This window comes from Zingiber officinale, chromosome 4A, assembly GCF_018446385.1.
Source record: "Zingiber officinale cultivar Zhangliang chromosome 4A, Zo_v1.1, whole genome shotgun sequence".
Taxonomy (NCBI): domain Eukaryota; kingdom Viridiplantae; phylum Streptophyta; class Magnoliopsida; order Zingiberales; family Zingiberaceae; genus Zingiber; species Zingiber officinale.
The window spans coordinates 155,998,110-156,025,941 of NC_055992.1; the positions used below are offsets into that span (position 1 = coordinate 155,998,110).

At 33.4% G+C, this 27,832-nt stretch overlaps 1 protein-coding gene across 5 annotated transcripts in view; it reads right to left on the reverse strand.

Annotated features, from left to right (window-relative positions):
* Positions 1-744: 744 nt before the first annotated feature.
* LOC121971808 (protein CHROMATIN REMODELING 5-like) overlaps positions 745-27,832 on the reverse strand; it is a 32,966-nt gene continuing 5,878 nt past the window's right edge. For all 5 annotated transcript variants that reach the window (XM_042523255.1, XM_042523257.1, XM_042523256.1 and 2 more), the window contains exons 6-31: positions 27,706-27,789; positions 23,886-23,945; positions 23,691-23,794; positions 23,261-23,312; positions 21,025-21,088; positions 19,647-19,740; positions 19,479-19,566; positions 19,262-19,396; positions 18,573-18,764; positions 18,402-18,469; positions 15,803-15,896; positions 15,575-15,699; positions 15,431-15,494; positions 8,782-8,994; positions 7,401-7,643; positions 7,139-7,249; positions 6,973-7,062; positions 6,680-6,862; positions 6,501-6,581; positions 6,103-6,345; positions 5,794-5,949; positions 5,538-5,715; positions 5,274-5,455; positions 3,685-4,011; positions 3,506-3,596; positions 745-1,678 (exon numbers count right to left, since the gene is read on the reverse strand). In XM_042523255.1, coding sequence (XP_042379189.1) covers positions 1,203-1,678; positions 3,506-3,596; positions 3,685-4,011; positions 5,274-5,455; positions 5,538-5,715; positions 5,794-5,949; positions 6,103-6,345; positions 6,501-6,581; positions 6,680-6,862; positions 6,973-7,062; positions 7,139-7,249; positions 7,401-7,643; positions 8,782-8,994; positions 15,431-15,494; positions 15,575-15,699; positions 15,803-15,896; positions 18,402-18,469; positions 18,573-18,764; positions 19,262-19,396; positions 19,479-19,566; positions 19,647-19,740; positions 21,025-21,088; positions 23,261-23,312; positions 23,691-23,794; positions 23,886-23,945; positions 27,706-27,789 — 3,798 coding nt within the window. In that variant the 3' untranslated portion in view covers positions 745-1,202. The remainder of the gene's footprint in view (positions 1,679-3,505; positions 3,597-3,684; positions 4,012-5,273; positions 5,456-5,537; positions 5,716-5,793; positions 5,950-6,102; positions 6,346-6,500; positions 6,582-6,679; positions 6,863-6,972; positions 7,063-7,138; positions 7,250-7,400; positions 7,644-8,781; positions 8,995-15,430; positions 15,495-15,574; positions 15,700-15,802; positions 15,897-18,401; positions 18,470-18,572; positions 18,765-19,261; positions 19,397-19,478; positions 19,567-19,646; positions 19,741-21,024; positions 21,089-23,260; positions 23,313-23,690; positions 23,795-23,885; positions 23,946-27,705; positions 27,790-27,832) is intronic.

Genomic DNA, 27,832 nt, shown 5'->3' on the forward strand with positions numbered 1-27,832 from the left:
CAATGATACACTATTACAGCTAGGAAGCCAGGTCATTCTTGAAGAATCACCCTAGAACAATAGAAGTTATTGAGAAAGATATCCAGAAAAACAAAAAAGGTTAGAGCTCAAAGGAATTTTTATTTAGGTTAACAAGTTCAAGGCACTTACGTTAAGTTCATTGTGTCTAGCGATGGTTAAAATATGGTGTTGTCACATTGTGTCTAATACAATAAATAGATGACGAGCACGTATGTTAAGTTTGTTGTGTCTAATACAATAAATAGATAATGTATATTATCTAGCGAAGAGAGGTTAGTTCATTTGAAAAATTAAAAAATATATATATTGGAAAAAACATGAGAATGATAAAGTGAATTAGGATTGAGAATGTAAGATTTAAGATAAAGAGAATGAGAACCGTAAATGTGAGTTGTTTCAACAACGAATTAGAGGTGAAATTAAAAGACATTTATAAGAAGTATTTTTTTAAAAGTTACCTAATGACTTTAGATCAACTTGATCAAGATATCTTCAGACTAACCTTTCTTCAAAAGGAACATTGATTGATATATGAATACAAGTACGGTGACGTACGAAATGTATAAACCAAAAAAATAAGATACCAGGAAATAACTGAAATACCAAAATAAATGGTAAATAAGTCAAAACCTTTCTGCCTTTGAAGTGTGAGATCAGTAACAATAGATCGGCATAAACTGACCATGAAAGTGATTCTCGAAACCCATAACAAAGACAGGACCATTGACATAACTCTGGCAATCGCCATATGTATCGACTAAATGTTAAATAATTGGAAACATCCAGTACATTTCAATGAAAAAGATGTTAGTACATGTATAGACCCGTTTGTTGATTTGAGAACTTCCCTCAGCACCTTTCCTTGACCAAAAGAAAAAGAAGAAAAAACTACCTATTTACGAATTACCAAAATGCATCAAAATTCTTGCAGAAGCTTCTTGGCCTTTGCGATAGCTCTGAAACCACAGAATGAAAGATTTATACTCGACGATAAGATGCGGTCATGAATCAGGCACACCGAGCAGCCCCTTTAGGTCACTACCAGATACTTCGCAACATCTCCAATCTCCAATGGAATGGGCAACCTTTTATTCCCTCGAGGAAAAAAAATATGCTAGTAAATAGCAACATGGTGTTCCACCTGATGCTAGCACTTTAGGACCTCCATAAAAGGAATCGAGCTATGACATGTGACCTTGACCTGGAGGGAAACGGCCAGGATGTGCCCTAGTAGATCTATCATTTGGATATCTCCTCATTTCTGATGGTCCTTTACCTAGAATTCCTGCAGAACTCATTGGCTCACCTAGCCGGATACCATTGCTTATCATGGATGGATGCGACGGGGGCTGAAGTAGAAACTGATTATCCATTTCAGGTCTTTTTCGGCGTTTCCATGCTTCTGACTTTCCAGCAGTTTGATTCTGGTGAAAGGCTTCTGAATGTTGGGATTGGAATTGGGATGATTTCTTCCTTCTATGTTGATCGTTATTAAGAGGGAACTGATTACTGTTGACAGCTGCATAACTACTGTTAAGGTAGGATGGTCCAACACCATCATTTGGCTCCTCTTTTAACTTCGAATAGATCTCATTCAACCTCTCTCCAGTCAAATTGGAAAAGTTGGACACGTAATTCCATAATCTCATTGTCATTCCTGTAGGTAATATGAAATGGGAAAGGTTTGTTTGTCATACATCCATTTATGAAAAAAATTTAAAAACATGGAATGAAAAACGAAAAAATGGCAAGTAGAACTAAATAAAGACAGTAAAACAAAATGACAAACAAACTACAATTACTAGATTAGTTTACGGTTAAACATCAATGACACTGATGCAGAAATTGGTCTATGAGAATCAGACAACCTGATAGGTGGTAACCCTTCAGAATTTTGAGAAAACCAAAATCACACGAGAATGATTAGAAATCGATCACAAATCAGCCAAAAACAGTTTGGTGAGCTACCGCTCATGACTATCAAAACACACATCATGTCAATCCATAGCGGCATGCCCATGCCCACAACTGTCCAAGACTAGCAAGTCCAATCACAGACAATTGTTGCTCTTTATGGTTCATGGTCATTGCCCTTGGATCATCCTTGCACTGCATACTAGTGCTAAATGTAATTGTTACTACTGCTGCCACAGCCATCTGAAGTTGCACCTTATGTCCATTCCATCAGAGAAGACGCACTCACGGGATATAACTCCTCACACACATTGGGGAAGGAGGCGATTCACAATAACTCAAAATATTCCCATACACTTCCTCTTTAGGTGAAGGACTGATTAAAATCCAAATTAAACCCTATATTAAATTAAACCCAATCAAACCATAAGTAACTCAAATCCAACCAAGGATTTTAATCTATCAGTTATACCATTATGTATTATCAATTAATATAATTAAGTTAACAATATATTTTACTTAAAACATCCTATATTCATAACAAATATTCTCAATAACTCAATCCTGATATTGCTAATAATATATTAATGTTTAGTAACTTCTAATATGATAATGATGACCGTAATATGCTTCCGCCTAGTGTTTCTGAACATCCTTTATTGTCACATATATGATTTCTTGAACTTTTTTACTTATTTTAATTCCATCAATCTAGTTGATCGAAAAATGGCATATTTTAGATTCTTTAACCGGGTCAATCTAAGATTTAGACAATGGTCGATTTTGTAGTTTACAAGGGTTTCATCAAGTTCATGGCAATTGATGAAAAAAACTGGACAACACTAGGTCAATAACCAATTGTGCTTACTGGAGAATCTGGCAGGTGAAACGAGGAAGACTATCACAATTGGTTTGTATCTCAATTTTCTTGCAGAGGTTTGGATAGAATCAAATTGTTAACGCAAACACACTCAACAAAGAACATGACAAACAAAGACTTAGGTGGAGATGAAACCTATAGTGTGCTGCAATATATCCAATTGGAGAGGCTGCAGTAAATTGGAAAGAACAGACATTAGCTTGGGAGAACAAGGCAGAATCAAGCTAGGAGCCATGAACACGAGAAAATGGAGAGTGACATGGTTTCATCTGGACAGGATAAGGAGATGGCTTGGTTGAGCTACTCTGCACCACCAACCATGAGATACACAAAAGACACTGCTCAGTTGAGCTTACTGAGTCAAGCTCACTGAAGTCATGAAATCCTAAAATAGCTCGAGTCAAATCCACCAAACAGAAGCTCATTGAGCACTCTCTAAGATAGCATCATAAAATAATATCCAAAAACAAAAACAACCTATATTTTTTATTTAAAAAATGACAAAATTCTGTTGTCTTGCATGTTAAATTGAACAAAAAAAAAAACTATTAGGCTAGTAACTTTTCTCATAAACCTCTATTCTTTAAATTAAAACAAGCAAATAATGCTACTGACAGGTAGAGTGACAAGATATATGCAATCATAGCATTAGCATGCTTTGTTCAATTAAATGAAGTATTGCATACTTACGGGCCTGCTTGTATGTTACTTCATGTTGCTGAACAATCTTGTCAATCTTCCTTCCAATTAATTGGAGATATTTTCTAATTCTCAAGAGAACCTGAAGAAATAATGTTTCCAATGATTGTAAAACCGAAAGCCACCTTAACAATTTGGAATAAACAATAAAATAGATTAGTAGGGCCAACCTTCTCCTTGGGAAGATCTATACTGGTCGTCTGTAACCTCTGTAGACGTTTTAAAGTTTGCTCCTCCTCCTCCATGACATCAGCACACCATTCCATCCATTTTTCCTCCTTTAGCTGTTGGTACCTTTCCTGCTCAGAATCTGATATTTCACCTTCCTCCTTAGCCTGAGGTTCGACTTTGTGGTGCTTTTGAACTTGGACTTTTTCTCTAGTATTTGTCTTAGACAGGCTAGCTTTTGCATTAACATCTTTTATTCGAGCACTAGGCCCACTTGCAATTTTGCGAGAACCTTTAACTTTTGACTTAGCATTAACTGTAGCAAATTCCTAGAAAAGAAAATTTTAAGATAAAATAACATCAATTATCTGTTTGATAATTTGGCTGCAAAACAAAACTCAAGAAAAATGCTGTAAAAGAATGGGAGACAGGCATAATCCAACGACTCAAAATACTCGATAATTTCAACTTACAAGTCAACAGAAGTGTGTACTGAAAACAAAAAATCAAGATTATTTTTGAGTTCATCATTAAACTAATATGGAAAATATTGCATTGGCAAAGTATAAAGGTCAAAGTATTAAAGTGCTAAAATGAAGCAATAAATTCATGCAGTTAACTGCATAATTGGCACATTAAAGGTTGTTCTTCACACGCAATGTATAGAATTTCATAGGTTAAAATCACATGTGGTGTCTGGCACAGCCAAAATTTATAATTCTGCTCTAGCATCACGACATGAAATGGCCCCAGCACAATGCCAATGATAGGCAACAATCTTCTTCCTCGTGATTTGACAAGTGACTCATCATGATTTGACAATAGTGACAATTCCTCTTCACGATTCGATGACTGTGAGTGAGATCGTCCAGCAATTCATCGCAATTCGAAGGTTGGCATGTGATTCCTAACAATTTGATGACAATGATGGAGGTATTGGGTGATTTCCTTGTGAATCAGTGATAGAAAATGATTCCTTGTAACAATTCAATGGTGGGCAAGGTCATCAAACAATTCCTCGTAATTCAATGTTAGTGGGCGATTCACCTAGCAATTCAGACGGCAGCAAACGCTCTTCACAATCCTTCCACATGACTCCTCATGATCTTACCTTACAATTCTCCGTCTTTGGTCACAATGAATTCAAGTAAGCTTCCTCTTTCTTCTCCACCTCTTCATCGATGTAACTAGCACCATGTCGGCACAAGTGAAATGGCACCAATATTGTTTCATTCTGGCCAAGGACTAAAACATGAAATCTTGTTTTTCATGCAAAAAGTATAGCAACATTTGAAAGAATGAATACAACTCATAAGCTTAATGGCAAAGCAATATAATAAAATACCAGACAATATGCAACTGTAGATGACTACCATGAAACAAGCAACTATGACAAACCAAAATCAAACTCAGCGTTCCTAGAGACCAAGTTCTTAAAAAGAGAATCAAGTAGAGATACAGACTACAAGAGAAGTTAGCAATTCTTCAGAGTAGCATGCCAAAAGGAAATAAACTGCATTATCATCTTCAATAAATACGAATAAAGATTAATGTTGGGTGGAAAAAAAAGACAAAATAGGCAGCAGATTACCTTCTGCAAAAGTGCACTAGCACGATTGTCTAAGTTTGGAGCACGGGGTAAAAATGTTTCACGTTCTCCAAGAGTAACTGGAGCAATTTTCTTTGTGAGACAAAGCCTCTGATCTAACCTTATCTTTTCCCAATTACCATATCCATGATAGTATATCCCTAGGAGCAATCTTGCATCATCAACTAAATTGAAGAGAAAACAAGTTTCATTATCTATCATGAACTAAAAAACGTATATGACAGCTATTAAGGAGGTAATACTCACCAGAATTCCAACCACAGCTTTTGGACCATTGTGGACTTTTATGCTGAGTTACCAGGCGAAATTGAGAAACAGGATCTTTATATCGTCCAATGCGCTTTGACAGAAGCTGAAGCTCTTCAACACGATTTAACAATTCATGCGCCTTTACAGGTACTCCAAAAAAATCTAAGAGAGTACTCTGTGAATCTCACAAGAAATAGAAAATCATTATATCATCATTAAAGACCCAAAAAATTAAATTGCAACTAAACAAAACCTTAGCATCCATATTTCCTCCAGCTACTGCTTCTCTACAACCATCAATCAGTAAATCAAATAGCTCAATCTGAGCCTCTGGATGAGCAGCTTCAACTGTACCACCAACATCAGCAACAATGAGATCAATTTGTCGAGGATTACCAAACCTTTTTACCTGCCAAACATGAATAAGAAGAATCAAGGAGGTAGCATTGCACAAGGACATTGATCAATACTACAGCATCCATGAAGAAACGACCATTATTGTGACTTTCAATAAGGTAAGCCCCAATAAAAAAAGAAAATTCACCAAAGAAGACAGGTTTACCGCTCGGACAAAATGGGAAGCATCCTTCTTTGGTAAACTACCAAAGGACCAATCCCTTACTTGAGCTGCTGCCCCTTCAATCATTGGTAGGGAATGAGAAAACATATCTGCAGCTTTGTTGGAGCGCTTGTGTGTTCTTTCTCGAGTATCAATCCCACTCTTTCTATTCTTTGCACTTTTTCTAGGTTGTTCATGTTCAGCATAGCTCTTGGTGTTCCTAGCAGCTCGAGGTGCCAATGCTTCCTGCATAGAACATAGAAGCCATGTTGCTAACTAGTTTCCCCAGTGAGATATAAACGAGGAATACAGAAAAATAAACATAGACCAATAAATACTAAAAGAATATGTATATAAAAGCCACATATTGATGTATTTCTGTTGAAGAAATTAGATATTACATCATTTTTATCTAGAGGCTCTGGTTGAATCAAACGACTCCAAAAGGTTACATCATCTTCAGCACTGCAGAAACTGGCAACCTGCACATGTATAAAAGATAGAAGTTAGCAGCCCCCTAGCAATGAGGTCAACTTCAGATTGATCATGTTTAAAATTAATAACAGTAAAGACTTCTTGCCTTGAAGGCGCTCAGTAACTCATTCCCAGACTCTCCATCAGCCGCCTTGGATTCAACCTTTTCAGCTCGCTCTAAAATTTCATCAATATCCATGGTTTCAAGTTGCTTCTTGCTCTCTTCATCATCTTTCTCGTCTTTGAACAACTCTTCAGCTCCGAACCTCAAAATTGCAGAAAGTTCATGCTGCATTTACCAGGGCATGTTTCAAAATAGATTCCAAAAACTATTAGAGAAGAAAGTCACCAGCAGATATAATAGCATATGTAGCATGTGCCTTAAAAACTGAACTGTACCTTATCAAACATAGAACTTCCTTTCTTTGTTTCTTTCTTCTCAAGCCTACCCTCAGCATTCAACTTCTGAATTACCAGGTGATCCAAAACCTACAAGTTACATGAATAAATATATCATTTAGCATTCTAGAAAAGCATCACTATAATTTCGAAAATTATGCAATACCATTTTCTTTTTGGCACGTTCCAAAATGTCCTCTTCAACACTTCGACTGGTAACAAATCGATAAATATTTACTACTTCCTGTTGTCCTATTCTATGTGCTCTACTCATTGCCTATGAAAACAAAAATGACAAGGGGGGAAATGTCAGACTAGATTAATACAACACAGAACCAGTAAATAACATGTTCTAGTCAATTGATGAGGAAAACATGCATACTGACTTAATATATATACTACAGAGAAAAAAAACCACTCAACAAAACCTGCAAATCATTTTGTGGGTTCCAGTCAGAGTCAAATATAATGACAGTGTCTGCAGTAGCAAGATTGATTCCTAGACCACCGGCACGCGTGGACAAGAGAAAGCAAAAATCCTCACTTCCAGGAGCATTGAAGTGGTCCATGGCTTGATGACGAAGATCAGCCCTTGTACTTCCATCAAGCCTTTGGAATTGGAATCCCCGAAGAGATAAATACTCTGCCAGTATGTCCAACATTTTAACCATCTGCACAGACAGATAGGTGCACCCATGTAATTACTGAAAGTAAAATTTCCATTTTAATTTGTAAAAAACAAGAAAGAAAGAAGATACAAGGATATATGTTTCAGCAGACCAACAAGGAGTTTGTGCAAAAGATACACTAGACAGCAAGCAATCACTCAGATATCTTACTATGATGGCCCCCTCCTCAAAAAATTTAAAAAAAAAAAGGGACAGCCCGGTGCACGAAGCTCCCGCCATGCGGGAACACGGGGAAGGATCCATTGTACATAGCCTTACCCTGCTTTTTGCAAGAGACTGTTTCCAGGATTCGAACCTGTGACCTTTTGGTCACATGGCAATAACTTTACCATTGCGCCAAGGCTCTCCTTCCCATTAAAGCAATAAGCAATACAACAGATTTTCTTCCTCCCAGTCTTTTAAACTACACTACCAGGCTCTAACTACCGACTGATCTAGACGATTAAATTGGTTCTTCTAAAATTGAGAAGTTATAGGTATAACTTCGTATTTAATGCTCAAAAATGTGTACACATCAACATTTTGCTTCTACGCATCAGAAAAAACAGTGTGAATTTAGCTGGATATTGCAAAAGTAGGTCAAAAAGCAATGGAGCATTCTTCTAAATAAAATTGTCATCAAGAAAACAAGTAATAAACAAAGTACCATGATATGATCAGAACAAAGAATTTTTGATTCCATAATCAAAACGTTTGAGTAGATGGCATAGGATTTCCCATGTGTTCACTGAAAATTATGGCTATAAGAAGTGACATTCAAATCCTTGTCGAGCAGTTATGCTAAACTCTACTTGTAATTTCATCTAACCCCTCCACATTTGAGTACAACACCAATGTTCTAACACATTCCGAGCAGACGATATCCATATTAGTCATGTGTGAAAAGATTTATAAATAACTACATCAGACACTCAAACTCACACCCCTGTTAGATACTAGTATCCTAGGCCAAGTAATATGGTAAAGGCATAATACAAAAGAGTAAATCACAATAGAAATTTGCAAAATGCATGAGGATGTAAGGCTGAAGTTGTTACAAGTAACTCTGACTTGAGAAGCAGTTCAAGTAGTACAAGATTAGTTAATGCAGCATGTCAAGAAAAAAGAATATCAATCCAACCTGTGAGAATATTAAAACACGGTGATTTGTCTCTTTCAATCTAGCCAGCAATTTGTCAAGAATCACTAGCTTCCCACTGCTCATGGCAATGCGTTCAACTTTATTAATATCACTAGTTCCCATATCTCCGCCATACCCATGATCGGCACTCTCAAATAAGAAAGGGTGATTGCAGCATTTCTTCAATTCAACTACAATATTTAATAGAGAAACCTGCATGAAATTTAAATTTATAGAACGCTGTAAGTATGCTACTTCAAAGGAACTTACACATAAAGAACTCTCTCACTATATTAAGAACTAAGATATCCTCATGATCAATCGATATCTATTTAGATTTTAGATTACTCAATTCATATTAGAAATATAGACACTCTTTCCTGAGAAATAAGCAACTTTGAGGATTTGAACTTCTGTTTTATGTGATTTTACTCACAATAGGTCCTAAACTTCAAAAATTTTGCCTATTAACAAAAATCCTAAAAGTAATTGGCAAAGTAAAGGCCAAGATAATAGAGTCCGGAAATTACACTGTGAAATACTATTGTGTGATTAACTTATGTTACAAATTAATTTCAAACAAATTTATGGATGTCTTGGAGATCCACTTATATACACATCCAAGAAGAAATTTGAAACGCTGTCAATGACATAATAAAAGACACAGAAAAGAAATTACTCCAATAAAATACACAATCATGGCATAAGCCTATAAACATATTTTTTTATTATATTTTTATGGTTCATAGCAAACTTAGTCTATTTTGCCTGAGTCTTATAAGATTTTGATTATCGTAAAATTTATTTAAATGATCTGTTGCTTTCAGGATTCAATAAACGATTAAAAAACAAATTCACTCTTCGCTCTTGTGAGATTGCCAACCAAAATATGTAGGCCTGTGAGGTTGCCAGTCAATTTATCTATCATGGCTTTACCATGAGATTGTCATCAGATTCAATCTAGTGACAAGCAATATCAGAGCACAACCTCATTCCTGTCACAGATTCAATATTGCACTCTTTGTAATCATCTTTCTCAACTGCACCACAAATCTCTACCGAGAAGTTTGAGATTCAGTTCAAAACCCATTGCAAGAAGAAATTGTATAAATATGAATTCGAGGGGAAGAGTAGTTTGGGATTCAATCCAAGACCAATTGAAAAATAAAATAAAAAATTTTCAATCTAGTTTAAGAGATTTTGGGGTTTCAAATGAAAACCCATTGCAAAATGCAATTGAATAAATATAGGAGCGAGTGGAAGAGTAGTTTGAGTTCATGTGCAATGTAGATTGTAGAAATTATGAAACAGAAATCTATTAAATGGGCAGCAATTTTAATAGTACATTGGTTTTCATTATCCCAATATAATCATAACCTATTCAATATAAACGTTCTGGTCCAACTTATACAACAACAACAACCAAGTCTTTTCCCACTAGGTGGGATCGGCTGTATAAATCCTTTTACGCCATTAAGCACTATCTCCTATTATATCATCATCTATATTTAAATAAATTTTATCTTATTTTATTGTTGCTAACCAAATCTTTTTTGATCTTCCTCTTCCTCATTTGATACACATGTTTATCATAGTTTCACATCGCCTAATTAGAGTATTTATTGGTCGTCTAAGTACATGTCTGTACCATCTTAAACGTGTTTCTCGGAGTTTTTCCTCAATAGATGCAACTCCGACTTTTTCTCTAATGCTCTCATTTCTTATTTTGTACATCCTCGTATGTCCACACATCCACCTTAACATCCTCATCTCTGTAATTCTCATCTTCTGCTCATGTGCTCGAGTCATAGCCCAACATTCAACTCCATATAACATAGCAGGTCTAACTGTGATTTTATAGAACTTACCTTTAAGTTTAAGAGGTACTTTCCGGTCACATAAAACACTCGACGCTCCCCTCCATTTCACCCATCCTGCTTGTATTATGTAAGACATCTCTTTCAATCTCTCCATTATTTTGCAAAAATGATCCTAAATATTTAAATCTCTCGGTTCCGAGTAACTCGTCCTCTCCTATCTTAACAATTGTCTCATTACTTCTAATATTGTTAAACTTAAATTCCATATATTCTATCTTTAATCTACTAAGCTTAAAATCTTTCCCTTCTAATATTTCCCTCCAAGATTCTAGTTTAACATTTACTCCTTCACGTGTTTCATCTACCAAAATAATATCATCTGCAAACAACATGCACCACGATACTGTGTCTTGAATGTGCGCAGTGAGTTCGTCCATAATTAGTGTAAAAAGATAGGGACTTAGAACTGATTCTTGATGTAACCCTATCTTTATTGGAAAATGCTTCAGTTACTCCGCCTGAAGTCTTTAATCTGATCGTTACATCCTCATACATATCCTTAATTAGTTCAATATATGTTACGCTAACACCTCTCTTTTCTAAAATTCTCCATATAATTTCTCTTGACTCTATCATAAGCTTTTTCAAAGTCAATGAATGTCATGTGTAGATCTTATTTTTGCTCCCAATATTTTTCAATTAATTGTCTAAGAAAATATATAGCTTCTATTGTCGACCTTCCAGGCATGAACCCAAATTGATTTTCTGTCACTGAGATTTCCTTAATCTTTTTTCAATTAATTGTTGTTGTTGGTGTTGTATTTAACTTTTTACAAAAAAAAAATTTTAAAAAAAAAGAAGCATAGCCTAATTTTACAAAAATCCATCAGACCTGTCTACGAATAATACAACACCTAGACCGAATGATAATCTCACAACGTGCAACTTTACAAGCATCCTTATCTAATCTTCTATCCTCAGTAAGAAAAGGGTACTAAGATGTAGATGTCATTTGAGGATTCTGAAAACAAATATCCCAGCAAGGAGAATGAACTTAGAATGATGAAAACTAAATTGGAAATTCATGAATGTTTAAAGAACTTGTTGATGTTATTGAATTGAGAAAAGTTATAAATTCTATATAAATAATCACTTTAACAATATCATCCTGAAGCCAACCATGCATCTTGAACCATAATTACATGGCTCATGTAAAGGGAAGATCATAATAGTGGTACAAATCAACCTAGACTTGACTTAGATGAACCATATGAATCAGACAAATATGAAGTTAATACTTATTATGAACCATCAGAGATAGAAGTTAGGACTTAATGTTGTGCATTATTTCATCCCAATGACCATGCTAAACATAGAAGCACAAGCATCTTGCATGCATTTGTAAAATGTGGGAATAAGATTTGTAAAATCTACATAATGACGAAGGTTGCATAATTAATCTCCACCAATGCAATTGCTAAGGATAGAACTGAAATACAAACTCATCCTCATTATTTGGGTGGACCAAACCTATTTATAGTCAAAGAGGAATGCTTGCATGGGAGTCAAGATTGCAATCCACTACTTAAGATATTACGACCCAAACTATCCTAAACAATTCAGATCCCAAATAGAATCTAAATAGATTTAGGATCTTACAACCTACGATTCAATCATGCACTTGTTAATTGATCTCGATTCCAACAACTTTAATGAGATACAACATAGATTCCTTTTACCCCTTATTAGAAGAATCTTTTTTAATTTAAATCATTATCATCCATCATATACCTATCATTCATTTATCTTATAGAAGTTGCTATTTGCTAGATAAAGATTGATTGTATATTTGTTTATACTTCATTATATTGGAATGATAATTTTAAAAATGTAATACTATAATATCAAAAGTTAATACGTATGAATAAATTATATCATTTTTAGAATAATTTAATTAAAATGTAGAATCTTATGATCCTATGCTTTGATCTTATGATCCAAACATACAGACCTCTTTCCATGCCTAAGTTGGATCTCAATCTGTCTACATTAGATGCATTTTCACATTTCCATGGAAAATTATGGTCAACCATAGCCTCCTGAGAACCGCCCAAATCTAATGACTTGATACTAAAAAAGACTTTAAGTGAGCCTCAAAACAGGTCACTAATCCCCTTCCTTAAACATTCAGGGGGCGTTTGGTTTAGGGGAATAGGAGTGGGGAATGGGAATGGGAATCATTGATTGTCATTGTTAATGTTTGGATTATGGGAATAGGAATACAAATAAGGGAATGAATCCTTGAAATTGGGTAATAGCTCATTCCCATGTACCTCCCCTTCAATGAGCCATTACCCCATTTTCATCAATTAAAATATTCCCTTATTCCAAAAATACCCTTGACCTAAAATTAAAATTTTCTCCCTTAATATCAAATATCAAAATATATTTATTTATTTTTTCTTTCGTATCACTTCTTTCTCCTTATTCTCTCTCATCATATTTTCTCTCTCGACTTTTTATCACACACTTTCTCTCTCCTTAATCTCTCCTATCACACTCTTTTTTTCTCATTACACTTTCTCTCTCCTCAATCTCTTCCATCGCACTCTCTTCTTTCTTTTTTTCTCATCATACTTTCTCTCTCATCATACTTTCTCACTCCTCAATCTCTCCCATCGCACTCTCTTTTCTCTTTTTTTCTTATCACTTTCATTCTCATCACATTTTCTCTCTCCTCAATCTCTCTTGTCACACTCCCTCCTTTTTTTCCTCAATACACTTTCTCTCTCATCATACTTTTTCTCTCCTCAATCTCTCTCATCACACTCGCTGTTCTCTTTTTTTCTCATCACACTTTCTCTCTCATCTTACTTTCTCTCTCACCGTTCTTTCTCTCTCCTCAATATCTCTCATCACACTCTCTCTCCTCTTTTTTTCTTATTATATTTTCTCTCTCTTCATCCTCACCCATCATACTTTCTCTCACATCATATTTTCTCTCTCATCATGCTCTCTCCTATCACACTCTTTTCTCATTTTTTTTCATCACACTTTCTCTCTCTTCATTCATTGGCATCACACTTTCTCTCTCATCATATTTTTCTCTCACATTCATCTTTCTCTCATATATAATTTTTTCTCTTATTTTCCTTTAAGGGTAAAAAAGAAAATTTTGATTTATTCCGATAGAAAATATGCAACTAACCAAACATTGTTTTTAAAAGTGATATCCATGCTCATACTCATTCCCATTCCACAATACAATGATTTCCATTCTGATTCCTATTCCTAGGAATGAACCAAACGCTCCCTCAATATATCATTAACCAAGCAACAGTCAAAACTCCTACCACAATTTCTGGTAAAACTGAAACCAGAGTACCCTTAAACAAGCTTAACTCCAAATAGCCCCCTCAAAATTATCTTAAAGAAGCACTTATCATGCCACTAGAATGTCTTGAACTAACAGTCGACGGATCCTTCGCCCTGTTTGGAGAGCTCAAAGGTGTAACTAAATAAAGAAAATGAGCATGGGACTCTTTTTTTCAATTTTTTAAAAAAAGTTTAGAATAATTTTGTAAGGGATCTACTAGTATGCACCCATTTGTTGTTATTATGAATCTCAAGCTCATCCGCCCTATTAATTTGGTTTCCTTATGCATCTATTTCTTTCTGCCATACTGAGAGTTGTATTGAGCATATATGAGGAGAAAAATTACAAGTAACAATTATCACAAATTACATGTTAATGAACCTCTTAGATAAAAGAGGACTCTCAAGAGAGTGGACAAGCAAATTCTATAATAAAAGGTTGGTGAGAAATGAAGAATTTGAGAGCAGTGATAAATTCAACAGATTCTATGTGGATACAAAAATTATTGTTCTAAAACAGCGAAAAGACAGTGTAATAAAGGAAAATGTGAGAGAAATAGAAATACAGAGAAAATGCAAAAATAGCATTATTGTTCCAAAACCACCACCACACTAGATGTTATCACCTAGTTGTCCGACTACCAAACACTTATACTTCCAATTTTCTGCTTCATTTAATTATACTTCTGTTTCATTTAACTATAGAGCAGTGGATTCAACAGTTCAAACATGGGTACTATTTCATGTTGACGCCATAATTTCTAATTCTTTTTAACGTGAATGACTCCTAGATAACAAAAACTCATTCTTAATGAGACTTTCTGATGCTGAAAAGATACTAGAACTCATCTGGCTTGCACTTTAGGGTTTAAATGAATGAGCAAGTGCATAGCAAGTTTTTGCAATCACCACTTTTAAGTATGTCACCACAATAAGTATCCAGGAACTGAAAAGATTGGATTTTTATCTTACAAAAAAGATCCATGATCTCACATCACAACTCCACTTTAAGATGTCAAACCTTGAAATAACAACAAACTACAAATCTTCATCAATCTCTGTTTTTATTGAAGTGCTAAAAACACAACCCATCGCTTGTGTGGTTCCCTTTATCATAAATAATAAAATGGAATTTCTACTCAAATAAACTTATTAGATAATGAAAAGTAAGGATCATTTAGCTACATAAAATATAATGCAATTTGTCCTTGGATATAGATGTTTATGATAGAAATATGGAGCATGGATTGTCATTTCAGAGAGACTCAAGAGAACAAAATTCAAATAATAATATTAACCAGGCAGAAAAATATGAAAATGAAAGGACAACCTAAACTCCGAATTACTTTGTTAATATACTTACGCAGATCTAAAACTATATTTTCCTCAGATAATAAGGAAATCTGACTAATTCTACAATCAAGTATAAATAAAATAAAGGTTAAGAGGCCAACCTGATTACCCCTAACCCCTTTGTTCAGATTGTGAAAGTTACGTTCCAGAATCCATTTATAGTACCTAGAATGACGAATGAATGACAAGAGAATATCAGAAATGAAGTCTATCGACGATCAATTGCAACATGTGAGAAATCTTACTGCTTCTGAAGAGGAGACATTTCCACCCTAAGGATTCGCTCAATTTTTGGTGGTAAAGACTTCTCCACATCTTTTATGATTCTTCGAAGAATATGGGGCCTCAATTCTTTATGGAGATTGGCAAGCTAGAAAAGAATCGCACTTTAGTGGACAAAGAAAAGGCATATATGTGCATCATATCCATTAACCAATGTTGAAGTGAGACTTGGCAAACACAGTTCAAAGCACCTGAATTTCATTAAAAGAGCTTAGATTCTTGTACTTCTCAACAAAATCATCTTTGCTACTAAATTTTTCAGGATCAAGAAAGTGCAGAAGAGCCCTACACCAAGACAAAAAGGCAGGCTTAAGATCAAAAGGGAATGCATAAATCGTCTAAAACATACATATAAACAACAGATAATGTATAATAGACCAATAGATTGATGAAACATTCAGAGAAGAGGTCTGGTCAGCCATCTACAAGTAGAGAACATGAAACAAGTCTAAGCAATAAAGATTGTTGATAAAATAAATTCATTCTCACATTCTCATCCACCATTGCCGAATTAGAAAATCAGTGAACTTGATCGCATAAAATCAATAGTTTTTTGTCAATTGGTTATAATGGTAGATAACACCTCTGAGATATTAGAAGCATGGTTTAAAATTTTGTATGATGTCGGACGATACAATTGAAATGTAGCATCTTGGTAAATTACGTATTCAACATAGAGACAGTGTCTCTTGTGTCTATTCAATCATGTTGACGAGTATCATCTCATGACAAGACTCAACACCCCTTATCATGCTAAAATTGACATAATATTTTTTTTTTAATTTGTCTTCATACAAGATAATGTCAAAATATAGCATTCCAGATGGAAAGCAAACATTAAACTTGACTATATAGTTGTCTTTTCTTTTTCATCGTCACTTCCTCCTTCCACCTCTAATTCGCCATACAAAACATCAAGCACAATACAAAACAATATCATTCCAATTGAAGACCAAAACATCAGCACGGCTCAAGATTTCGAACCTTGGTTCAAAGTGAGAATTTCTCACATTGTGAATTCAAACTCTATGGTAAAGTGAATATTTTTGAACTAAGGAGTGAAGTGAAAATATTCATAAATTTGCAGAGAAAAGTGAAGTTTTTCTCTAAAGTATGTATCAGTGCCATATATTCAATGAAATAAAGTGCAGAGATGCAGAACATTGCAATAAGATGTTGTATGCTACATAAAGCAAAACCCAGTCACTTATACATTATATGGACAAAAAAGACCATGGTATAAACCAGTAATGACATCAATTTGTATGTTGGCAATTCATCTATGGACCAACAAAACATCGTGTACATCATATTGGCATCCTCAACACCAACAGGGTGCTTTTAAGCCACTGTTGCAACCATGTCTCAATTTATCAATTTAAAGAGTCTCTACATGCATGATGATTACTCTTGGATTTTGAGTAAAAGATTTTCCATTTATTTATTATCAGAACAAAATGGTTGCAAAAATTAATAAATATTCAAGAGATCCAGAAATACCAGTGAAGTACCTGAATAGTAGGCCAATAATAACCTCACAAGGAAACATGTACAATACATTTAATGATACTAATTGATGAATGACTTAGAAACTGGAAAAAAAAAATGGACTTTCATTTTTTAGAAAACAAAATCTAATATAGGGAACATATTTGGCGTCGTTGCAACCATTAAAATATATTTTATATTTTCTAAAAAAATTCAAACTTCTCAAATTTTTTAAAAACTAGGTTATATCTGTTTTTTAAATAGATTTTGTTTTTATAAAATATCAATGGAAAAGCAGTAATTTTTGTAATGTTTATACAAGAATTATATCTATTTTTACAGTAATTTTATTCTTATATTTCAATAATTTTTATATCCATCTCTAAAATTTTGATCCCTAAATTGTTATAGTTTTAATAGTCATCCATAAAGCATTGAATTACAATAAGATCCTCTAATTTTTTAAAATTATTATTTGCTCCCAAAAATATCACATAAATATCAAAACAACAGAATATTACATTTTGCTCCTCTATTCTTCTAAATTTAGTCCCTAAATTTGGCATTTTCCTTAAAGTTTTTATATTTTCAAACTCGCCCAAAATTATTATAATTTCACCTTAACATTTATTTTACTATCTAAATTTCACCTCCCACGCTTGTATAAGTTTATCATATGCCCAAATATTAATATAAAATTATAATTTCCATCTGTCTTTTTATTTTCAATTTTATTTTAAAATTTCACATCACCATCATAGTTATAGAATTTTTAATTTTCTCCTATGATTTATTTTCAATTCACCCTTATATATTTTTACAAAAAATTACAGTTTCCATCTTTTTTATTATATTTTAATTCTAAATTATTAATGATAAGAATGATTATTTGTTGATAAGGATGATTATTTTATATAATTAATATATTGCATTATGAAGATAGTCCGTTAATATCTTTAGTATTATTCTAATTTGTTATATTCTATAAATATATTTGCATAGTCAAGATTTTCTATTACTAATATCATTTTAACTACAAGATTATAATTTTCATCTCTTAAAAAACTTTTTTGTTGGGTTATACAAAACATATTTTATTTTTTGAATAAGAAAATTTTTCATCTCAAAGTATTTAATTTCATTGAAAAGAAAGTATAAGAAAATGGAATTACCATATTGAAGCAGATAATAATGTATGTCTCTCAAAAATGTAACAAGAGCTAGGCATGGCATTTATGGCCCAAGTAGAAAGGGGAATACAAAAGGAATATGAAAAGAGTTGTCAAGAGATCTAGTAATCACCATAACTCCTCCACGCTGTTCTGCAGTGGTGTGCCAGTTATAAGGAGCTTGTTTTTGGTGTTGAATTCCTGTGTACCAATAGTTAATATGATAAGATACATGCAAATAATTTGGATCATGCTTGCATCATAGAATGACACCACAAAGAAAATTAAGGAAAAAAAGAAATACCGAGAGATTTGTGTATAGTGAAGCTTCACTATTTTTTAACCTGTGAGCCTCATCAACCATAAGGTAATTCCATCTTATTTTAGATAATACTGCTTTATCCTTTAATATCACTTCATAAGTAGTTAGCAGTGCATCCAACTTGATATGTCTACCACTTGTTTTGTTTGTAAAAAACTCATGTTGTTGGCAGATCTGCTTCAACAGGCAAAAATAAATCATACAGATAAATCGGAAAAGTCAAGGGATGGTAAGTATTCTCATGTGATGCTAGATAAAAATGAAATACTAAAAACTAATTTTTCATAGGGCAATTCAGAACAGACAAAAAACTAACTGAAATGCAAAGCCAGCTTGCAAATTGTATACAGGGAAACAGGGAAAGAAATGGAGATGCAAATTCTACATGTGATGAACTCTTATTTATCTCAATGGCTATACCCTCATTGTATTTCTCCATCAACCCTAATGCCACGGGTAAACAGTAAGGACAAAAGGGGCACATAGGTGAACCAATAAAATAGCCTGAAACCTAGTTAAATATGTTTCACTTTATTGCTCTCTCAAGTGTCTCACAAGATCGAGCAAAAGTAATAGTAGTGATGACTAACAGTGAAATATGTGACAAGCTCAAGAAGAAATTAACAGCAGTTAAGGTCATAACCCTGTATTCGGGAAAGATGAATATTTACCTCTCTGCTAGCACGGTTTCCAACATACACAACAACATTCATTTCTGGAAGCCATTTTCTGAACTCTCGTGCCCAGTTCGATAATGTTGAGAGAGGAACAACAACAATAAAAGGCCCACGGATATCCTGAGCATTCTGCACTTTCAACAATTATTAGTACCTAAAAGCAAAGAGGGCTCATCTTCATAAAGCAATGGCAAATTAGTAGGCAACATACATATAGAAATCCTAGCATAGAAACCGACTGAACGGTTTTTCCAAGGCCCATTTCATCAGCTAAAATGACATTTGTATCATTTCTCCAACTGTTGCAAGATGCCCATCAATAGGCATGCTCTTAAAAGCATTAATTGAAATTGATCAACTGAGGTCCTGGAAACCTAACCTATTAACCAGAAAATTCAATCCTTCAAGCTGATAATCACGGAGTTTGCCGCCCTTCAGCCATTCAGGTTGCTCATCAAGTTTCCGAAGACTAGCTGAACTCAAATCAAGAATCAAAGAAATAACCATCATCTGTCCTTTTAAAAGAACTTGATTGAATAAACATATAATTTCTGATAAAAGAAAACCTTCAACAGCAAAGATAAAACAATAAGTGAACAGTCAAAACAAAATCAGTAATAGAGTTGAAGCCTGCAAAGATGTTAGGATAGAAGAAAAGGAAGATTTTACAATTAATAAAAGAAAAAAATAGAACTATAGTTTTCTTGTCATCCATCTTGTTTACCTCTGGATGTGAAGCTGCAAGCAGAATTGCATACAATCTATCACAACAAGTGAAATCCATTGTTCTAATTGATTAAGCTTCCCTGATATTACTAAAAGGTATATTCCTTGATCTGGAATGCCAGCAGCCACATGCTATCCAACTTTATCATTGATCTTTTTGTTCCTTTTGATTAATAGCTTTTCTTTTCCTCTAATGATTGTTCTTGAGAAGAAAGATGAGTCATTCACCATTTTATCATCGGTGGATCAACCAAGGGATTGGAATTAGAATAAGAAATCATGTAAAATAGTCAGGCCAAATAAGAAAGTCCACTCATATATCTAGTGACCACAAATGAGTCTATAAGACATTAATAAATTGTTACAATATTTTGCTAAACTAATTCCATAATGAATGGCTCATGCCAAAACTGTATTCTGCATCAATACAGCAGATTGCCATTGAGCGCTGGTCCAGGCCAAGAGCTGGATTGGTACCAATATGAAAGTCTGGAACCTTCTGGTACCAATACCTAGAAACATATTTTCAGCAACTTCTTATGACCATAAACTTCATGAAAGGCTGATTTCTAATAAGGAGATTAAATAAAATCTATTTCGAGCAGACTTTGGCTCTAATATAAATTGAGGAGTAAAATTATATGGTATTATTAAATGTGGGTCATTGCTGATATATAGAAACTCTGAGATGATTCCCTCAAAATTGAATAAATGCCTGATGCAATACCAAACTTATATAACTATTAAGCAACTAAATGACCCTAATGAGTTGTCAGATAACAAATACAAGGTTATGAAAACAGTGAAGTTCTAACAAAATCGCAATAACAAAAGTAAAAAAAAACATGAAATGGCATGCACGTGTGCATTATGTTAATTTAGATAATCCATCATACTACTGAAACTTGTTAAATTAGTTTCTCCAAATTAAAGGAATAATAAAGCGACAATATAAAAACAATACATGCAATTCATCAATCACAGCATACAAAAAAAGAGAAGAAACTCTGGGTGCATGAAATATAGCAGACCTTTGCTCTTTTTTCGCTGGAAATCTACTAGTTTTCCTTGTATATTTGCAGCAACTTCACGGGCCTGGTAAAGGAAAATCAAAACTAAACAAAGGAAGCTCAAACATATACAGAAAGGTACAGATTTCTAGTAGTAATAGTATTTTATGGTATATAGCTACATTAGAAATTAGTCAAATCCATTATATGGAAAATCTATCGTTGATTAAAAAAAAATCAGATACTACAACAGCCCACACAAAGCACAGGTAATTTATCTATTTGATAATGTAAAAAATAATAATAATAAATATCAAAAAGGAAGGAAAAATCACTAAAATAATAAATTATTAAAAAAATCTATAAATTATTTATAAAAGTTGACTTTTACAATGCATATTTATTATTTTGAAAACAGCAAATCTAAGTTTTTTACAAAATGTTGATGTTCAATATATTTGATCTGACTAATATATTTTTATAGATACAAAAAAACAATTTAATCTATCTTAATTTGATTCTGTTATGTTAGTTAAATTGTATTTTTCAATTATTCTTTTAACCAAATCAGTTTAGTATACCTCAACCTTTCAGGTTAGTCAAAATATCTGAAAATTTAGATTATATTCAGATTTATTTGTAAATGATAAGAATATGGTTTCCATTGCAATTCAATAGTTAGACTAAAAACCTATAATATTTACATATAAATAGATTCAATTCAAACTAAACTGAATCAATTGCATATTTAATTTGACATATACAATACTTCAATTCAATCTCATCTCATAAACATTATTACTAATTTATATATGGAATAACGGAATATAAATATTTCAAATTATTTTTCCATCATAAGACACAAGGTTGTACAAAGAGTCAAAACTTTGGAGGGCATAGCTGCTGAAAGCAAAAATTGAAGGTGAAATGAAAAACTGGATATCCTAAGAGGTAAAATAAAATTGTACAAAAAAAGACACTCATAGCTGCTGAAAGCAAAAATTCAAAGTACAATTCTGGGCTGTAATAAAAATAAAAATAAAAAACTGAAAGCCAAAGTGAAAACTTGCATTTTGAGAGTAGTAAGGCGAACAAACAATAAGAAAATTTGAGAGGGGGAGAGGTATTATCAAGGATCTCAATGATGGCAATGTAATCAAAATTAGAAAAGTTTAAAGGGCAAAGTGTAATTGAAGTGAAACTATTTAGGAGTGAAATGAAAAAAATAAAAAGGAGAAAATAAAAAATCTAAAAATTATGAGGAGGGTGTGATACTTTTAGGGATAAAATTGGAAATATTAAAAAAATAAATGAGAAAGTTAAAATGTTATATTGTCCAGGAGGTCAATATTTCACATGATAAAGACAAAAGGATGGGATATAAAGCTATAGCACAATAGAGTTATTACCACCAATCTAGCCTCTATATATCCAGTGGGTTCAATTAACACCAACAATGTCACTGAGAAATAAATATAATAAAATAAATTGTAAAATTGTTTTTATATATAATTTGTTACATATAAAATATATCATTCGAACCTTCATTCAATCTCCCCTCTCACTAAAATCTAATTTATAAGCTCCAGAATTTGCCCGTCAATCTGTATTTTGGCAATATCGAATATGCCTCTGCTCATCAACCTCCCTCTCCACCAACATTCATAGCTTAGTTCACTCACTATTCAGCTTGCCTCCTTGACAATGTGCTCCATCGATCCTTGCCACACTATCGTATGTCACTTGCCTCTTTGAATCCACACCTCAGCCCAGCATCATCATTGCTTGCCTTCTACCTTTAGTTTATCTTGCCATTCACATAGCCTTAGCCAAGCTATCCCTGCTAATTCCACTATTTACTGCCCCTTCGCGATGCACTACCTTTATTCGTCATCACACATCAGTACCTCAGTCCTTTTAACATCCTCCTACACTGACCACATGAGCTCCCTTGGGCTATGATTTAATCTCAACATTGGCATCACTATATTTATACCCATTTGCATTTTGTTAGTATCATTTAACCATCTAAATATATTTAGGCTGAAATTTTACTCAAATTTAATTGACCCACTCAAATAATTGTCTACCTTTAGTTATTATGAGTTTTGTATAGCCCCAAGGGATGCTTTAAACTTTCTTTCAAGTAATTCATATGGAAAATATTGAACATTCGAGATTCAGTGGATGCAGTAGAGATTCAATTAGGAAGTGAATATGTATGTCAAGAGTTGATACAGTTCACCTGTCACGTTACCTTATATTCATCAATTGCTTCTTGAGCAAATGCAATATCAGTATCCTTTTCCCTGCAGTAACAATGATCAGATCCATAAGAAATATGCAGTTCAATAATCCAAATTTGACCAATGAAAAATGAAAAAACAAGAATTAGAACATCTAAATATATGGCTCTGAATTGCTTTCCTAGGCATCAGCAAATGAAGTGCAGAAGATAGTTTCACGAATGTAATAGCCAAGTGGACCAAGTCAAGTTAATGAAATGGGAAAATAGAAATGTAACTCATCCTACCAGTTACAGAAAAGCATGACATTATATTAGCGTATTGGATCCATTCTCAAATGTCAAATTATACTTTCCCATTTAGTGTAAATAAAACAAGTAATCATTCAGAAAATGTAGTATGATTAAATTTCACAACGGTAGCAAGTGGTATAAAATATACCAAGTTGCTTCAGCATACGAAAGTCCTTGCCATTTCACCAAATACTCTGGTATCATATCATCCCCATCTATCTTACTAAGCCTATCAGCAAATATCCTTTCTACCTGATCAGATTCAGAACACAAACAAAAGCCAGGTGAACACTTAGATGAACTTGACAATTAATTATAAGGACAGAAGATGAAAGAAATAAACCTGGCTGTACTGCTTGAGAAGATCCAATTCCATTTCTTTACTAACATCATGAACTTCAATCTGCTCCACAGATTTGCTAATTGTAAATATACAAAATATTACAGGCAGAAATGAAGCTTAAGAACTAAGAAAGGCACAAAATTTTCATACAACAAAAACATTTGATGTTCATCTCAAACTAATTGTAATTGTAACAATTATTTTGTTTAATTGGTTATGCCACTGCTCCTCTGCCATATTGACTATAGAAAAATATGAACTATAAAAAAAGGGTATCAAAGAGCATATGCAAATGCAAATGCTATGTGCTTGATCAATTACAAAACGCACATACAGAATCAGCAGGCATATACAAGGACATTTAAGGTCAGTATTAGAAGTATTAAAAATTATGAAACTATATTTTATATTATGAAAACAATTAATGTATGCAAGAAACTAGATTGATAAGCACATCCAATATATACTCCCACATACAAAAAAAAGCAATTGTACAAGCAAAAACATGAAACGTATAAATCAATTTTAACTAATATCACGAACTTGAAAAATAAGTGCCCAAGTTGACACAACCTGCAAGCTGACAAATAAGGGTTTTTTCCTATATGTTATATGCAGCCCCCTGCAAATTTTGCCTAGGTGGCTGCATATACGGCCCATGCAGACACTTTCGCTTTTTGGAACCTCGATATACAACCAAAGAGACTATAAGAAAATAGAAACTTTAAACTTTGTTAATTCACCAATATCCTTTTTTTTTTTTACTTGATCCAACACAAACTATAACATCAAAATTATTCTAAAAGGTGGTCTGGGCAGCCACTAGGCGGTTTGCCGGGGGTCATTTCTTCTAATTGCTAGGTGGTCTAGGCAACCCCTAGGCGATTTGCCATGGGAATGTTTCTTCTAATGGTTAGGTGGTCCTTCTAAACAAAGGGCCCAGGAAAAATTAAGTTATTGGTCTTATGTTATATAGAGTTGAATGTTGGAAACATTGGAAAGAAAGTGAGTTATGCCTATTAAGGGAAAGCTTTTAGATAATAAAAACATCTACTCAGTAAATGCCCCAGTTAAGCGATTTGAAACCATGACAAATACACACATTAATTAAAGGAAAGGGAAACCAAAGAAGACTTGATTAACAATGATAAAACAAAATAAAATTCATTGAAATACTACTTAATAGGATAAAGGCTTGATCGTTGTTGTATAAGTTATTGGTTTATTTGGCATTCGTTATCTTATCAATATTTTAATATCATAGCATAATAATACTAATAATCATCTGGCTATGTTTTTTGTAATCAAGCTTTATTAATATACATTGTTAAAATTTACATTTTATTGTGATTCTCATTTTCATGGTTACAATATCAAATATGGAATGTTTTATTATTGATATTAGTAATTCAGAATTCTACAAGGCACTAGGCAGTGGGTCATCCGCCTAGTATTAATTTTACAAGGCACTAGGCAGTGGGTCATCCACCTACTATCTAACACTGCTTTTAATTCCTTGAACATGAAAGAATGTGAGAAAAGAGAAACTATAAGTACTTAACAAACTCAACAATCTCCTTCATTTTACTTTGGCAACAACTTTACAATTGTCAAATTGTAAAATTTGGCAACAAAAAAAACCAGATTCAACTCAAGTACTCAACTCAACTGACTTCAAAAATCTCTAGGTTGTTGATTTCAGCCCAAAGCTCTCTCTTATTCACATATGTGGATATAATCATAGAAGAGAGGAATAAGAAGGGGTGCCAAACTACAGAAATTCAACACAAGAATATCCACTGTTCTTTAACAATCAGCATTGCCACTTAATTACAATCATGAGAAATTGGACCGATCATGAACCCTCTTCTTCAACAATTAAAATAGTCACCTTCAGTAACCACAACCGTGAGAAAGTGCATGAAAATGTAATGCTGATAAAAAGTTACAGCTTAGACATATTGTAGACTGGTGCTGTTTGTTTTGAAGTTTTATGATTTATAACATATAATATAAAAGAATTTTAAGAATACAAGCATACCTAACTTTTTAAAGTCAAGATCAAAAGAACATTCATTGCTTAATTAATAAAATTAATAATCATAACAGCAAAGAAATTAAAAAAAACATTTATTTATACCATAAAACTTTTGTAGAACTGAACATGAGAGTTTCCTCCCATCCATCCAATGCAAAACGAAAGGATCAAATATCAAATGCATGATGGTAATAAATCCAAATCATGAAACAGAGCTATAAAAATATATAATCTGAAGTCAAAAATATGATAAATAGGAATTATAAAAGTATTTCAAATAACCATATGATAACAACATAAAAAAAACAAAGTTTAAAAAAAACAATATAGACAAAAAAAATATAGACAAAAATATAATAGTCTTGAGAATGTCAAAATGTAAAAAAATATAAAATAAATTATAACATGTAACTAAGTACAATTACAAAAGTCATAAATACAATATATATAACAATTTTACAAAACTTTACAAGAATTCTATATAATACTTTGAACAAGCATTGGAAAGGGAAGAAAAGTTCGAATATTTAGGGGAAAAAATGAATTCAGTGGGACATATTTAAAAATAACCAAGAAATATTCCACAATTAAACAAATTGAATCAATTAGAGTAGAAGTTAAAAGTTGATTCAATTAGAGTTGAAGATTAACTAAAAGAATAAAGGACAAAAAAGGAAGTCTATTTAACATAGGGTTATTTGAGAATTGAGTCATGGTTTGAAGTCTGCAACCATTCCAAAGTTTCAAATAGAAATCAAAATAATACGTTTTGATACTGTGTCATTCTGTTTCATTTCGATGTCAATTGCTCTGGTGAGGAGAGAGGAGGAAGAAGAAGAGGAAACTTAGTCATCAGGTCCAATTGATGCCTTGACAGCAAGCTCGCGGCTTGCAAGCGAGTTACCAAGATGTTTGCACTTGGGAGAGAGTGTAGATGCAGCACGCAGCTTGCCAGATTTCACGATGAAGGCGGAAGATACTTGAGCGGAGACATGGTGAAGAAGGAAGTTTACACAAGGTTTCAGGTCATGAAAGCAATTCAAACTTTATTGGCAAGCTCATAGTTGTAAGTGGGTGGCCAAGATGCTTGGGCTCAAGCAAGGAGTCATAGAAGTAGCTTGCAGCTTCCCAGATCTCACAGCAAAGGCAAAAGATGCTCAGGCAGAGCTCACAATGGAGGAAAATCAGGCAAGGTTGCAACAAAGGAGGAAGCTTGGGTGGCGTGCACGACAAAAGGAAAATGCTCAGGCAAAGCTTTGAGTCCAAGGAGAAAGCTCCCAATTGGGTATCTTCTCAAGTGTCCATCAGCAATCACTCCTTCCGCCCATCAACCAGCACAGATCAATGTTTAAAACAATGAACTGAGTATAATTTATATGATTTAAACATTTGTGATAATCATACATAAATGGCACTGTATAATTCATGTACTCAACCAAAATTAGTTGAGGCTCACTGACTGTTCTTGTTAGCAATGACTGAGGAAACTTGTGCACCAACTAAAAGCTGCAAAAGATCATTTCTAAATATTTATTTTGTACACAAAGCAGAGATGTTTATTTTTTAAAAATAGTAGTAATTTTATTTCCAGATAACCTCTTCTTGTTTGTAAGATTTTTTGTTTTTATTCTAAACTGCTCTCCAACCAATTCAAAGGTTTGAAATTTGAGTCGGAAATGGTAACCAATAGTGAAAAGGGCATGAAACCACGAGTACCAACATTTTCAAGTAAAGCATATTCTACCTAATAATGTAAGTGAAAACATAGGGAGAAAATATCACCTCCTCACGTGACAAGACCTTCTTATGCCTTCTTTCTTCAGATATCCTTTTTATGTAATTTAGCACCTTCTTGAATCCACTAAGCTGGCAAATCAGCAAGAATTAGATAGGTAAATGAACCAGAGAT